This window comes from Maniola hyperantus, chromosome 11 (assembly GCF_902806685.2).
Source record: "Maniola hyperantus chromosome 11, iAphHyp1.2, whole genome shotgun sequence".
Lineage (NCBI taxonomy): Eukaryota > Metazoa > Arthropoda > Insecta > Lepidoptera > Nymphalidae > Maniola > Maniola hyperantus.
The window spans coordinates 5278156-5293734 of record NC_048546.1 but is presented as its reverse complement, the minus strand read 5'-3'; the positions used below and the strand labels follow the sequence as shown (position 1 = coordinate 5293734).

The window sequence follows — 15579 nt, the reverse complement described above, 5'->3', positions numbered from 1 at the left end:
AGTCTGAGTCGCACATGGCCGGTTTTTTTTGTTTCAAAATGTATTGGAAACATACCATGGATATGTAGTTAAGTTAATACCTACTTCCTTTTTGTTCAAATCGAGAAAAACTTTTTACGTGAAGTGTGTTTGTAAATATCAATGAGCGATTTTGGAATTTTTTTTTTCTCTAGCTGTTTAATAAAGAGATACACAACCTAGGTACACAATATTGTTATTAAACACGTATATGTACAATCTGTTTTTTGTTTCAGGTTTTTTCTGAAATTCTTTCTGAAATGCAACCAGAACTGTTTGAAGAACGCCGGCAACCCAAGAGACATGAGAAGGTTTCAAGTAAGTTTCTATACAGTACCTGGCAGGAAATATGTATTATCCATCGCCCTTTAGAAAGAGCAGTTTCGTAGAGCGTTGTCTCTGTCGTTGAGACCGACAAAACATCACATATTATTACGTGACGGAGACAACGCTCTACAAAGCCGAAATCTCGATAAAGGTCGATGTACAATATTTCTTGCCGGTCACTGTAGTTTCTGAGATTACCTAACCCGGACAAACATGAAATCTGCGCGGTGGCCGACTTTAATTTATAATATTACATGTAGTGATGATAAGTATAAATTGATAGAGATAATATTTATTAGTTGATAGTAATACTGATAAATGTTATAAATAGGTATGTTTTAGTAATAAAGGTAGTTATTGTTGCCGTCTACAAGTCAATGGCTGGCTGTTTACTACGAGTAGGTATCTACTTGTGAGAAAAATTACCGACGAACTCGACATAGGACTGCTTGCTTTGCTGATCGTGGTTCAAGGGAAAAGATTTTTTGGCCTTTGTTTCTATCACGCTTGCTAACCCACTGTGGGTTTTGAAAGTTCTACTTACGTAAAATATAGAATATTTTATTACTCGTACCTATTACAAGTAATAAAATTGAAATAAATTTTAACAAGTACTTTTTAATCTTTTTAAGTGAATCTATTATTTACTAGATGATGCCCGCGACTTCGTCGGCGTGCATTAAGGTTTTTTGAAATCCCATGGGAACTCTTCAACTTTCCGGGATAAAAAGTAGCATATGTCTTTCTTCGGGATATAAGCTCACTCTGTACCAAATTTCATCAAAATCGGTTGAACGGTTGGGCCGTGAAAAGCTAGCAGACAGACAGACACATAGACAGACACACTTTCGCATTTATAATATTAGTATGGATTTGCACTCAGTTCATAAATATTCAATGTAGGTATTCAAATTTTTTGAAAGTTTAGTTGAGTATAAAATCTTTTTATTTGAACCAAAATCTTAGGCTGCACCATCACCTACTATTTGGTGCTTCCCTATTTTCTTGCGTACTACCTATATGCATATGATATGCCTAGGGGTATTGATTGACACCTTCGATCTGTTATTTTTATACAGGTAAATGGAAAACATTTTTACACAAATTTCTGACATTCACATTTTCCTCTCTGAACTTAATCATTAAGTTTTTCTTTACATGAAATATTGAAAAACTCAATCTCTTTCCGCTTTAGTTGTATAACTTGTACCATTCGTCTAGCATTCGTATCGCCCTCAGCCGAAGAAAGGGTTGCGTTCACGGCTCCTGAATATTTGAAGCACCTCCAATTTGGGGAGGGATGAAATTAAATTTATTTACGCGAATTTATCTATTTACTTCCTTTACATCTTTTTGTTTTTGATTTTTTCTAGACTGCTGCGGAAGTAGTCTTGTAGAAATTTCAATGACTTCAATTATTATTTATAGTGTTGTAATGACGATATAGAAATCTAAATATATATATGAAACGAAAAGATGACTGACTGAATGACTGATCTATATACGCACAGCTCAAACTAGTTTACGGATCGGGCTGAAATTTGGCATGCAGATAGCTATGATGACGTAGACATTCGCTAAGAAAGGATTTTTGAAAATTTAACCCCTAAGCGGTAAAATAGGGGTTCGAAATTTGTGTAGTCCACGTGGACGAAGTCGCGGGTATAAGCTATTATCTACGTACAATTGTACGATATAGAATTTTGGCTTAGATGATATTATCATGATTGTCATCATGATCAACCCATCGCCAGCCCACTACTAAGTACAGCAAGAGAACAAGATGGGAAGAAGTTCATAATACTCCCACTTAATCAAATAACTGCCTTGAAAGTTCATAAAGATTTTCTTTTACTTTTTACATATTATTTTAAGTTTTATTTCACATTTAATTTTTTTTTCAGTTAAAAGCGAAATAACTCAACTGAGTGAATGAAGCTGGATTACTGTAGAAAAAGTTTGTTCTGTAATAGTAATAATGATTAATCACATATTCGCTTTAGGTAGATATTAGTAGAATGCCTACATTAATTATTGTGCCAACCCTAAAGCAACCATAAAGGTGCATTCACAGTCTACTTACGAGTACAAGTTTACTTCCTCACTTGGCTTCGACATATTTGTCTTACGTGTCCTCTAACTTTAAGCAAATTTAGAACTAATGTTAGTTACACATAGTGCTCATTTTAATATGCATAAGCGATTACTGAACGTGTGTGCCGTGTCTATATTTGTCTTTCTGTGTGTCACTGAATAATTCAGCGGTCTTTCCCCAATGTTTCAAGGGTAAGAATATATGGGTGTAATATAACGTTATGCATTAATACGTTCTTGGGGGAAAATGGTAGTCTTTAAAGTTATACCTGTTAGGTGTTTTATTGTTCGTAAAGAGTTCACTTATTTTTTGACATGAAGACTTTAGGCTGATTATTTATAAGGTACTATTGATACATTCAAACTACATAAAATGCATTCAATATGCACGAAGGGCATTTGGTTTAAAGGTTACGATAGGGCTGCCTATTCAAAAAAACAATAATAATAAAACGTTTAATTCAGGCAATAATGTGACACACAAGATACAAAATAAAGCAAAAATAATTTAAAAAATACGGGGAGAAAGAGAATTCATACATAGTTCAGTTTATTTCAAAACTGTTATAATTAAAAAAAAAGTTGTAACAGAATTTTTATTTCCCCTTCATCAACGACCACCATAAAAATAAAATCAAAGCAAGCATAATATTAAAATAATAACTACTTATAAGTAAACTAGTCCGCGTGGAATTAGGTTTTTTGAAAATCTTTGAATTGAAGTTTTTTGATAAAAAGTAGCCTATGTCACTCTCCAGGTCTTTATCTATACCCATGCAAAAAATCACGTCAATTCGTTGCACTGTTGCGACGTGATTGAAGGGCAAACCAACAAACAAACAAACTAACAAACAATCACACTTTCGCATTTATAATAAGGGTACTGATTAAAACTGCGGCATCAAGGACCACCCGCACTATGTCGCATGCACGATGGACTATGCACTTCCTTGCATACCTATCGTATCGTCCATTTCGAGACGTTAGCCCCTCCTCCCTAGGGACTCTCCCTTTCGATTCTTCACATGTGAGCCTGTATAAAACCATCCACATTTTTCTATGTAGGTGTAAACTGTGATGCCGTGTGTGTGATTTTTCATGTACGCTCTTGTTTGTGTGTACAGAGGAATGTGAGTTTGTGTACGTGTGTGCAGTTTCATTGCGGAATCGAAGATCTATTTTCGTGGCTCCCTTTGATGATCTTGAACTTCGGGGGTAAAAATAGTTAATGTACTACGCTTATTTTGCTACAAAAATATCATTGTGTTTTATAGGACGCAGGTCTCTCGTTTTATAGAAAACTAGATGATGCCCGCGACTTCGTTTGCGTGGATTTAGGTTTTTAAAAATCGCATGGGAACTTTTTGATTTTTCGGGATAAAAAGTAGCCTATGTCCTTCCCCTGGATGCATGTTATCGCTGAACCAAATTTCGTCAAAATGGGTTTGAACGGATGGACCGTAAAAGCCTAGCAGACAGATAGACAGACAGACGGACAGACAGACAGACAGACACACTTTCACATTTATAATATTAGTATGGAAGTAGGTATGGATAGTGTGGATTTCAGATAGATTGAATATTAAAAACAGATGTATACCTACCTACCTACCTAAGTATCACCAGTTCTAATATCCCTGTCATTTAACTTAAAACCACCTGACTATTCATAAGCACTTTTAAAAAGTTTACATGAATAAAAAAACATTCTATTCTATTCTATTCTAATATTTCGTTGTCTAGACGTTTGCATTCTGCGTTTGCTAACAGTTCAAGAACCTAGACAGGTCAACATGGCAATCGGGATGGGGACGCCCCACACACCAGCACAGCCCCCGCGCTAACCAGGCGCGGGCCTCATACCCCGATTGCCATGTCGACCTATCGCGAACTATAACTCCTATTACTATATTTCTTCAGTCTCAAAAAGGACGTTTGACTACATTTATACCTATAGGTTTAAATAACTTTTGTGATGTTCTAAGCGTGAAGAGTATACTAAAATTGTGTCCATCTGTGCAGGTGGTGATATCAACACAAGTGATGGTAGACGGCCCACTGCTGGCCATATCAGACAACATGTTCGTCCACAACAACAGCAAGCACGGACGAAGAGCGAAGCGACTTGATCCGTCTGAAGGTACTGATGCCGCGCCTGACCCTAATCATTGTACGTTTTGTTTTTTATTTTATTTTATTAATTACTCATTTATTTAATATTTCTTATTTTGAGATCTTTATTTTATTGATAAGATTAGTTTTATTTTATAAAATATACAAGGCTGCTACAACCTTATTAAAACAAACCCACAGACTCCATCCTACCGACTGCGCCAAACACTTACTTATTTCTAATATTCTCACCACAAGCAAAAATAAAAATTTAAAATTAACTTGTATTTTATAAAAATCTTAATGTGATAGTTAAGGCGCCTTAAAAATTTCATAAAGCCCAAAATTAATAATGTTTATTATTTACTAGATGATGCCCGCGAATTCATTTGCATGGATTAAAATTTTAAAAAGATCCCATGAGAACACTTTAGTTTTTCGGGATAACAAGTAGCATATTATGTTTCCTTTCCTTTTAACTAGCCTTCCAACTATCTCTATGCCAAAAATCAAGTCGATTAGTTGCTTAGTTAGGGCGTGAAGTAAGGACAAACAAACTTTTGCATTTATGATATAAGTATATTTATAGATAGGTAAGTCGTGTAATGTATAATATCTGCCCGTAAAAAAGGCATTCATAACTTTGTTACAAATTGTAACATCAAGGTCAATTTTCACAGCTCCAAAGTTTCTATCGTTAAAGACAAATGTGCAAAGTCATAATACAAGAATTGAGGCTGTCGTTTGTATGCAAGGAATCACGGCAGACATTTGGCAAGGAACTTGAGGGGGTGAAAGGGGGTAGTTGGCATGAAGAGAGGCAATTTAGGGGGACTTATGCTTATAAAAACTACGCGTATAAGTCAACAGAGAAATGTTATAGTGTTATGAGCTGCAGTAAATTTTTATAGAAGGTAAAAATGTTATAAAAATCGAAAATCTTGCTTTATTCACCACAAATTTTAAATTAAGTACCATAATAAAATTTGCTTAATCATACTAAACATATTAAACACGTTTATGCAGTTTAAAATTTTTAATTTTTAAAATATAATTATATTTAAATGATTATGGTCAAAATACTGTTAGCGTACATGAGACATGCGGCGTTGACATGGTGTTTTGTTATTCGAACCCTGAGTTCGTAGCGTATATGCGAATGTCTACACAAATTATATTACTCATAATATTTTAAAAACAAAACACACTTTTTAATACCTAACATTGTAAAATTAAAGTAAATTATATTTAATTGCACAACCAATAAAACGTTTCCTATAATTTCTTATATCGTAAATTTTATGGTACTTAGTTAAAACATAGTGATGTTATATAATTGTAGGTACCTACTTTAGAACAAGTTAGGAATTAATCTGAGGCATCCACTCCCCTTCAATACATAAAAACGCCTCGAAAATCAAAGTACATAATGTAATAAAATATTAATTACAATTCACTGCAAGAGGGAACGAATATTTTTATTACTTAAATTAAAAAAAGTAGGTAGCTCCGGTAATCTTCTTTCGTCCCCTTAAATTCACTTTCTCTGCTCGTCTTTATTACCGGGTCGTTTTGTTCGTAAGATTTGAGCCCCCCTCTGTCTTCCGACGCGTGTCCCCCTTACAACCTTGCATCTATATTAACAACTTAATAATGTCTTAACAACCATTAAAATTTCATGTATCTGAAACCTTAGCACAACACATTAAAATTCATTTTCAATTATCAAAACCAATTGCTTCGTTGTTTTCGTACCGTAACAGCGATTGTCCTTTTTCACGAAGTCTTTAAGATAAATGCTCAAGTGGGACGGCGTTAGTTTCAGTAGTTTGGCGTTTATTCAACTTTTGAAATTGTTTACATTCAGTTCTTATTTTTTGGTGTTAGGACTTTACGAGAGCTTTAACAACTTTTATGGTGTTTTTATGATTTGGAACTTTTCAGTTTGAACTTATTGCGATGCGATAATAATTTCAGTCGGAACACGAAAATTAAAACTAGGACTTTATTTCTATTGTAGTAAAGGTTAAAATGGTATGTTTCGTCAACAGCGGGGCTCTACCCACCGTTGCCCGTGGCAACGCCATGCATCAAAGCAATATCTCCGAGCGAAGGCTGGACGTCAGGGGGTTCCACTGTAATAATAGTGGGGGACAACTTTTTCGATGGACTCCAAGTCGTATTCGGAACTATGTTGGTATGGAGCGAGGTGAGCTTTTTGGACCGAATCTTTAAATCAAATCAGATAAAAGCATTAGAGAGAGTTTCCTCATTGATATAATGTGATTTCGCGTGACCATAGATTAAAACGGATTGCATTAGTGATTTAATAGAATTATTTCGGTTAAAAAATAAATAATAATAGAAAAATGGTGTATATACTCTGCGTTCTCTCTACCTTAGTCTGAAAAACAATTAGAAAGGAAAGTACGGCAAAGAAGAACTTCTACAGCTCTATGAATAAAATGATTATAGACTTTGATATCGTGACCTTCAAGACATAGAAGCGTGTCGGCAGAATCCTTTCAGTAGGTATAAAAACTAAGAAAACTTTGCATTTTATCTGGGTGTATAATATCTTACTTTCAATCATACTTAATGATTTTAGACGCTGTCTCAATCAAATAGCATTAAAAAAGATAAATATGTATATATCATTTATGTCTTAACGCCCTTAAGCTATTATGGTTTGATGACAAGCAGATTCCCACTTTCGTGGTTTGAAGTCAGTATTATATAGTATACCTACCTACTTACATTACATTTTAAGTTAATACATTTGAAATGAAGTGTTAATGTGTGGAATTATCAACAGCTAATAACATCGCATGCTATCAGAGTGCAAACGCCTCCGAGGCACATACCCGGCGTGGTGGAGGTCACGCTTTCCTACAAAAGCAAACAGTTCTGCAAAGGCGCGCCCGGGAGATTCGTTTATGTTTGTGAGTAGAACTATTTTTATTATATTATATAATATCTCACACCCGGCTTTACTCACGTGTTTAGTCGACGTTAGCCCGACTAGTTTCAAACCCATCCGGGGTCCTTTCCAAAGGGAACCAGTTCGCGCACGCGTCACGGTTAAGACTGTGAGCCGCGCGCGCCGCTGCCCGCACAGCCCATTGTGAGGGTAGCTGAATCACTCACGATAGTTTAAACGTTAAAATATTTTATTTTTTAATTAAGTTTATAAATTGTTAAATTTTTGCGATGAGTTAGTTAATCAAAGGTCAAACCTTCGACTTGTGTGGTGAATTTTTGATCAAAATTCGACTCCTTGACTGACAAACTATTTTGGCCACTCCTAGAACTGAGCACACACCCTACAGAAACCTAGGTGTAGCGGCTGCTCCTGCATTTGATCATAAGGACAAAACGAGAAGAATGACTAATTTCTTTTCCCCCAAATAAGCTTGTGCTATGAGAAGGAACGACAGATAGTGTTAATGGGTGGAGTTTCTATGTACTAAGACCATTCAGATTTCACACTTTACCAGATCGGTTTATGAAAATCGGTACTTATAATAGCGAATAAAATGTAATAAACAAAACAAACACACGGCAAACCCAAAACAAGCCAAAAAGTAATACATGGTACGCAATTTCTTTCGATAGCGATCCATCAATTAGGCTTTCATTCGTTAGTGGGGCAGCTAATGATTGATTTTGTTTTTCTTGTTTCGCATAGCAGCTCTGAACGAGCCTACGATAGATTACGGCTTCCAGCGGCTCCAGAAACTCATACCCAGACATCCGGGCGACCCTGAAAAACTTCCAAAGGTTTGTGTTAAAGCATTGAACTTTGAAATTGTACGAGTATTTCAGTTCTTACAGCATAAAATACTTAATTCTACTCATATTAGAATTCTCACCATCAGAATTCCCACAGAGGGACATAAGTCAATTCGTTCTTTATAATATCTGTCAGATTAGCAATTGTTATATTTTTTGGACGTTGAATTGCCTTTTAGTCTAAACGTGATTTTGATTTTAATCGTACTTTTCGGCAATAAATGCTATTGTAAATAATAAGTACCTAAGTAGTTATATTGAAATAATGTTACTGTAGATTCACTTGTAATTTTTGATATCATCATTAGTTAAAATGCACAACAGTCAACAGGCAATAATGACAGGAACTTTTTACAAATCATTAAACTATCTTGTTAAAACTGAAATTACCCTACAAGTACAAAGCTGTGACGTATTTTATGGCCTCTAAAATTTATTTTAAAAGATTTTTTTCCCACTAGGAAATCATTCTGAAGCGAGCAGCAGACTTAGCAGAAGCACTGTATTCGATGCCCAGAAACAATCAGCTAGGGTTGGGTGCACCACGATCTCCACCAGCCAGCATGCCTTTCAACTCTTACACAGGGCAGCTGGCAGTCAGTGTACAGGACACTGCCGCTTCGCAGTGGGCCGAAGGTGGGTTTTGTAATTATCTTATAAACTTAGCGTTTTTCTGTTAGTTTCTTTTTTAAATGTTTTTATTTTCCCTTAGACATTTAACCATTCGATGTAATTTGACTACTCAGTGGACTACCTATTTTTTATCCGTTCTATCAGTCAATGTATGTTCTTCCACCAAAGAGCTTAGAATTGATAATTATCATTTATGGTTAAGATAATTAAGATTAGTAATTCTCTTCTAAAAGTTCTAGATTTCTCTGAATTGTAAAATGAACTTTTTTTATTGTCATAATTTTTTCTTTTAACGTTATGATGACTCAAAATATCTGTTGCTACTACATTTATTATATTAACAGGTTCTTAGGTTTAACCAATTGATTAAGTTTTAAATCAATTTTACCACCCAATTTTATCTTTAGCTTACGATTCCCTAATTTCACTTCTGTAAGAATAATTGCATCAACATGGCCCTAACCGTACTTTCGTGTTGACCCAGGCTTTTTCTTTTAGAGGAGTACGCGCGTAGTGGTGGTTCTGTGTCACCGCGTTACTGCTCCGCTGCCTCCACACCGCACGCGCCCGCTGCCTACCCACCACAGCACTACCCCGCTCCGCCTACTTCGCTCTTCAACACTTCTTCTCGTAAGTAACATCTACCACAACTCTATTCCTAGACCTTTTATTTCGGTCTTTCCACACTCTCTCTCTCTCTACGTTTGTTCTTCTCCTTTGTTGGATGCAGTTTTTCCAACCCGTCAAACAGTAGGTGCCTTGCTCCTGTTACTTCGCTATTCAACACAACTTCTCGTAAGTAACGTCAACTACTACGCTATTTACCACCCCACGTGTCTTCTCCTACTCTTCCTAATTGTATGTGATTACTCCATCTCATAACACTATATTCTGCTCCACCTACATCACTCTTCAACACAACTTCTCGTAAGTACAGCTCTGTTTCCCACATTATTTCTCTAGGTCTGTTCTTCGAGTGCCCTTAGTTGGATGCAGTGCTGACTTCTGCCTTACTGTCGTAACAGTAAGTACCGTGCTACTTTGCTCTTAATACATCTCGTAAGTTCATCCATTCATTCGTTTATCATTCATCAAAATAATTATCAACACTACTCTGCTCCACCAACATTGTTCTTCAACACTTCTTCTCGTAAGTAACATCAATTACAACACTATTTTTCAAAATTTCTCTAGGTCTGTTTTTTGTTCCCTCCTAGTTGGATGCAGTTCCGCCTACCAGCCACAACACTACCCTGCTCCACCTAATTCACTTTTCAACTCTACGTCTCTCGTAAGTAATATCAAGTACCACACTGATTCCCACATTTCAAGTCTCTGCTCCTGCTAGCCATAAGTTGGATCCAGTAACCCTGTCTGGTCACAGCATCTACATTTCACGCAAATGATGTAACAAATCTACATCTTCAAATACTAACTCCGCAATGGCTCGTCCTTGAGTTTTTTGGTAACTGTACCCACGTGGAATGACGCCTAGCTCCAATAGAGCACTGCCGATTATAAGCAATAATTTTGTCGTAAGTAATATCAACTTCAGCAAGGTATGAAACACTACAAAATTTACTTTTGGTACTGTACTCTGTATAAGTTTTAATTACTTATTCGTTTAGATTTTTTTACGTGTATCATTATTATTTTTAAATGTAAAATATTTAAAGTTTCTAAATAAATTCTAGTTTCCAAGACATCCTTAATTTTTGTAATTGTTAATCATACTTCTAGTAAAAACACACGTCATTAAAGCAATTTTGTTCGTTAATTTTAAAAACTACATCGCTTTATTTTATCTCAGCCTTGCTTTATATCTTCGTGGACATAATTAAGTTTTATTTCACATTTCCAGCGCTTCCGCACGCCATGTATATGTGTCGCTTTGTGTTAACTCTTGTTTTCTTTACCCGTCCAGTGTCTCTAGGACCGTACCATCCGGCCAACATGAATGGACATTTATCGTCTGACCATCACCAGTATAACTTGTATAACGCAAAAGATAGCGAGCATTACAGTGAAAGAAATGGGAACGCTAAAAGCGAGTGTCCAGCAAACACTCATATAAAATGCAACGATATGAAAGGGCTCAGTAAAGAGGCCAAGACCAGAAGCGCGTTTGCCGTTGTCAGACAGAGCCCGCCGCGTAATTTTCAACAACATCAAAACTGGCAACATCTCGCAGTTCAGTGTTAGTAGCTTCTTTTTAATTTATTTTTGTTGTTTGTTGCATGTATTGCTTACACCCCTGTATTTTGTTTATAATTATAATAATTATGTATTTTTTTAAGTTACACTGGTTGAGTTTTAAAGAAATGCATAGGTATTCAATGATTTTGTCAATGTTAATTTGATTTGTTTTAGGTGATATTTCTAAAACTTTTTACACTGACCACAAGCAATGTTTTAAAATAAGTCATTTCACTTTAGTTATTTTTAAATATTTTGTTGCTAATTTTTTAAATACTTTGTTGGTTGATTACACATCCCCGCGCTAACCCGGTGCGGGCGAGTGCGGGTGACGTGCGAGTGTCCGGGGCGTCCCCCCGCCTCATACTCCGATTGTTATCTCGACCTGTTGCGGACTATACATGACCTTTGTATTTTTTATGGGGTCAATTTTGTGAACTTTACAATTTATTTTACCTGGTTTTGAATGTACTAACTCAGGATTCATTTCATTGCCAACAGGAATGGGAGGTCTGGTATCGTCGCCCTTCAGCATGAACCCCTTCTCTCTGCCGACCTGCAGCGCGCAGCAATACGCTCAAACAGCACCACTTGCTTCCAAGTAACCGAAGTTACCTTCTGTCAAGAGTTTTAATCTTTTTTTTTTCAAAATCATCTACATTTTTTTTTCGGAGTAGGTACCTACGTTGCTTCGGGGATTTTTTAAAATGTTCGTTACCACTTTTACGATAGTCGAATTAAGTAGATTTATTATCACAATATATACCAAATAATTTATTTATGTTTTATAGTAATTATTATTCTGTAAATATTTTAAAATATTATACCTACCTACCTAACTCAGGTAATGGTGGCGGCGGCGTTTGCGCATGTTATAAAATTGTAATATAGTATTATCATTGTAATATATCCTGTAAATAATAGAATCAATATTTACCTAATTAACTCGCACATTTCATAGGTCGGTTGCTAGATTCAAATAGTCATTCTAGATTTTATAAGAGCCCAAATCTCTTAAACGCTCAGGGCTAACGGATTTTGTAAAAATGTTATTCCAATTCGTGTGTGTGTCTGTTTCGTTGTTTGTACAATCTGTGATATATTTATTGTAAGTACTTAATTAATGTACAAATATAATCGATTTGTAAATTTTTCGATTCTTCGATTTGACTCGATAGATATTTAAGTTGAACTTCGTAAAATTAATTATTCACAACGAATGTATATTTAAAAAAACTTGAATAGCAATCATATCTTGAAACAATACATATCCTTTTATTTGACTAAGTATGACTGTAATAAATTCTATTTCAACGAATCGGAAAAAGAGAAAATCTTTTAGAAACGAACCAAATGTATACGAAAAAAACGCAATCTCGAACATTTTCCTTGAGAATCACACCGATACTGTATTCTGAGGATTGCCTCTCTAAATATGGAAATAAGTAGCTCGTATTATTTAAAACAATTGTATATCAGATAAGACTTGTACATTGTAATCGTTTAAGAAACAAAATATCACAAAACACGATATTAAAAACTTACTTAAACAGTATAAAGCAGTTTTATTCAAGTTATATGAACCTATACCTACTCGCACTTAGCTATATGAAAAGTGTCTTCGTAGACGTAGAATCAAGTGATATGCTTTCAAGCGCCTCAAAGAAAGATTTTTCTTGCGATAATTTTGTGCTCGTGGTACATGCTTACCTACCGTTCTTTCTTAGGAAATAATATACCTAGCACGTGTGAGGTGAGAGTGAATAGTTCTATATGTGCAGTTCAAAATTAAACGCTGAAAGTATTATCAGAAAATTATTGGTGATTAAAAGTTATTAGCTATACAAGCAGTATATTTTTCATTATTGAAAATGCGAATGATGTAATGCCACCTTTCTTTTAAAACGTCCCATGCGGCCGCGATTCCTTTTGTTTTTACGTCATTTGTATTTTCAATTTTGGAAAAAGCGTTAAAAGTTGTTATGCAAGTAATACAATTTTTAATTACTGAAAATGCGAATAATGTAAGCCACCTTTCTTTCAACACGTCCAATGCGGACTCGTCTTGTTTACGTCATTCAGATTTTCAATTTTGAAAAATGCGTTACGTGGGCTCTTTCGGTAGTGGACGATCAATATATTATTAACTAGATGATGCCCGCGACTTCGTCTGCGTGGATTTAGGTTTTTAAAAATCTCGTAGGAACTCTTTGATTTTCCGGCATAAAAAGTAGCCTAATATCTCATTCCCCGGGATACAAGCTATCTCTGTATCAAATTTCGTCAAAATCGGTTCAACGAATGGGCCGTCAAAGGCTAGCAGACAGACAGACAGACAGACACACTTTCGTATTTATAATATTAGTAGGTATATAACTATATTCCGCAGGTTGAGATGGCAATCGGGGACGCCCCGCACATCCGCACCTAGTTAGCGTGGGGGCTGTGCGGGCGTACTTTTTTGCAGGGCACTTTGCGTGACCTATTAGGTCTAAGGTTGACCTACTCGAGTAATATTTTAGGGATCATAACGATTTTATCTCTGCTTTTAATGTGACGAAAAGATAAAATTGCCGATTAGGGTCATCACTAGCCCGTTCCTGAGAAATCGAAAGGGTCGTTACACACTAGGAGAAAGTTTGTAACCCATCTATCATAATCGTAACTCGAACAAAAACATCAACTTAAATAGTTTTTAAACCATTGTGATTTCGCACATGCTACCGTTTCCAACCCCACTTGTAATATTATATTTTGGTGCTACAGGGGTAATATTTTTCATTGTTACCCATGACTAGATAATGCATGGGTTTATCGCCGGTCCTAATTGTGTCAGAAAAGAATGGGGATTGTATTACGAGTGAATTAACATAAAATAGAGTGTCTCGTTGGAGCAGTCTTTGTAAACATAAATTAATTATCATAATTTTGGTTGTACGCTATTCAAAGTGGCCATTTAGTCCTAATGGTCGTTTTTAAAAATTAAAACAAAAGACCAGCTACGTTTTTCAAAAATATACTTGTAAGTTCTAATCCTTACTTTATAATATTTGACTAAAAGCTACAAAAAAAAAAAATTGAAGCAAGTACCTATATCAAACTCCGTAATTGAAGTTACGAGTAGAATTGAGTTTTCAAGCCGATTAAAAATAATAAGTGTTCTTCTAATAGATATCTTCGAGAAGAAGATAATTAAATGACATAGACCAAGAGATAGTCTCTAAGTCTAGGTGTTTGTTTTTTCAATTCATAGACTATAGTGCTTGGCTGCAATCAAACCTGGTGACAAGTGATGATGCAGCCTAAGATGGAGCGCGCTTGCCTAGAAGATGCCTATTCACTCTCAACTTGAAGATACCCATATTATAATTGGAAGGGAAAACTGATGCTGGAAGGGTTTTTCAAATCTTAGCGGTTCGGATTCGAAATGAGGAGGCAAATCGCTTCGTACGTATCCGTGGAATTTCGACTACGTACCTACGGGTGCAGACCTTGACGATGCCTTGCTATGTTTGTTTGCTATACTTGTTAGGCTTTGTAGTTACATAGGATTATGTACGTACTACAGTCCAGTAGGTAATGCCATCATCATCATCCACATCGCCTGCTCACTACTGAACACGGGTCTCCTGTCAGATCTTGAGTAGGATTTGGCCATTAACTCTCAGGTGTGCAGGTTTCCTTACGATGTTTTTTTTGACGTGATATTTAATTGTTTACAACGCATATAACTCAGAAAAGTTACAAGTGCGTGCCCGGGATCGAGCACATCATCACCATCATGATCAACCCAGCGCCAGCTCATTACCTACTGAGCACGGGACTCCTCTCAGTATGAGAAGCTCCCAACTACCCCAAATGTCGACATTGGGGTGTGTTGGGGGTCCTATAACCACTATAGGCAATCATCTCTTTTTTCTACTAATCTACCTATCTATACTTAATCGTGTTTAGTTATCCAGTCAAAGAAACATGATCCAAACTAAATGCTCTTACCGAAATTGCCCTTTCTGTGAGACAGCTTGCAATTTGTTGTAACTCGATTACGTCACAATAATCCAAATGAGAGTTTAGTCGCGCTCGTTTGTCGACGCGTGCAGCGCACGTGACCTGCGCGTGCGGCGGCGTCCGGATGTCACTCCTTCGACGAGCCTTCCTTGTCAGAAATTAGAATTAGGTTAGATATTGTATCGTATTTCATTTTAATTCTGCGTTGATAACTTGACAATAAAACTTATTCTTATTTATTCATTTATTTTTACTACTTAGCTGATGCCCGCGACTTCGTACGCGTAGATTTAGGTTTTTAAAAATCCTGTGGGAACTCTTTGATTTTCCGGAATAAAAAGTAGTCTATGTCATTCCAGATCTTTATCTATACCCATGCCAAAAATCACGTCAATCCGT

General features: G+C 36.0%; 1 protein-coding gene across 9 annotated transcripts in view; it reads left to right on the top strand.

The window, feature by feature from the left end:
* kn (EBF transcription factor knot) overlaps nucleotides 1–12725 on the top strand; it is an 81639-nt gene extending 68914 nt beyond the window's left edge. Inside the window, exons 8-16 of one of the 9 annotated variants that reach the window (XM_069501828.1) lie at nucleotides 255–336; nucleotides 4462–4579; nucleotides 6603–6760; nucleotides 7367–7493; nucleotides 8243–8331; nucleotides 8805–8979; nucleotides 9475–9606; nucleotides 10901–11173; nucleotides 11674–12725. In XM_069501828.1, the coding sequence (XP_069357929.1) occupies nucleotides 255–336; nucleotides 4462–4579; nucleotides 6603–6760; nucleotides 7367–7493; nucleotides 8243–8331; nucleotides 8805–8979; nucleotides 9475–9606; nucleotides 10901–11173; nucleotides 11674–11675 (1156 nt within the window). In that variant the 3' untranslated portion in view covers nucleotides 11676–12725. Of the gene's footprint in view, nucleotides 1–254; nucleotides 337–4461; nucleotides 4610–6602; nucleotides 6761–7366; nucleotides 7494–8239; nucleotides 8332–8804; nucleotides 8980–9460; nucleotides 9607–10193; nucleotides 10268–10900; nucleotides 11174–11673 lie in introns of those variants that run through there. The other 8 variants (XM_069501827.1, XM_069501826.1, XM_069501825.1 and 5 more) reach the window with 8 other exon arrangements.
* The last annotated feature ends 2854 nt before the right edge of the window (nucleotides 12726–15579 follow it).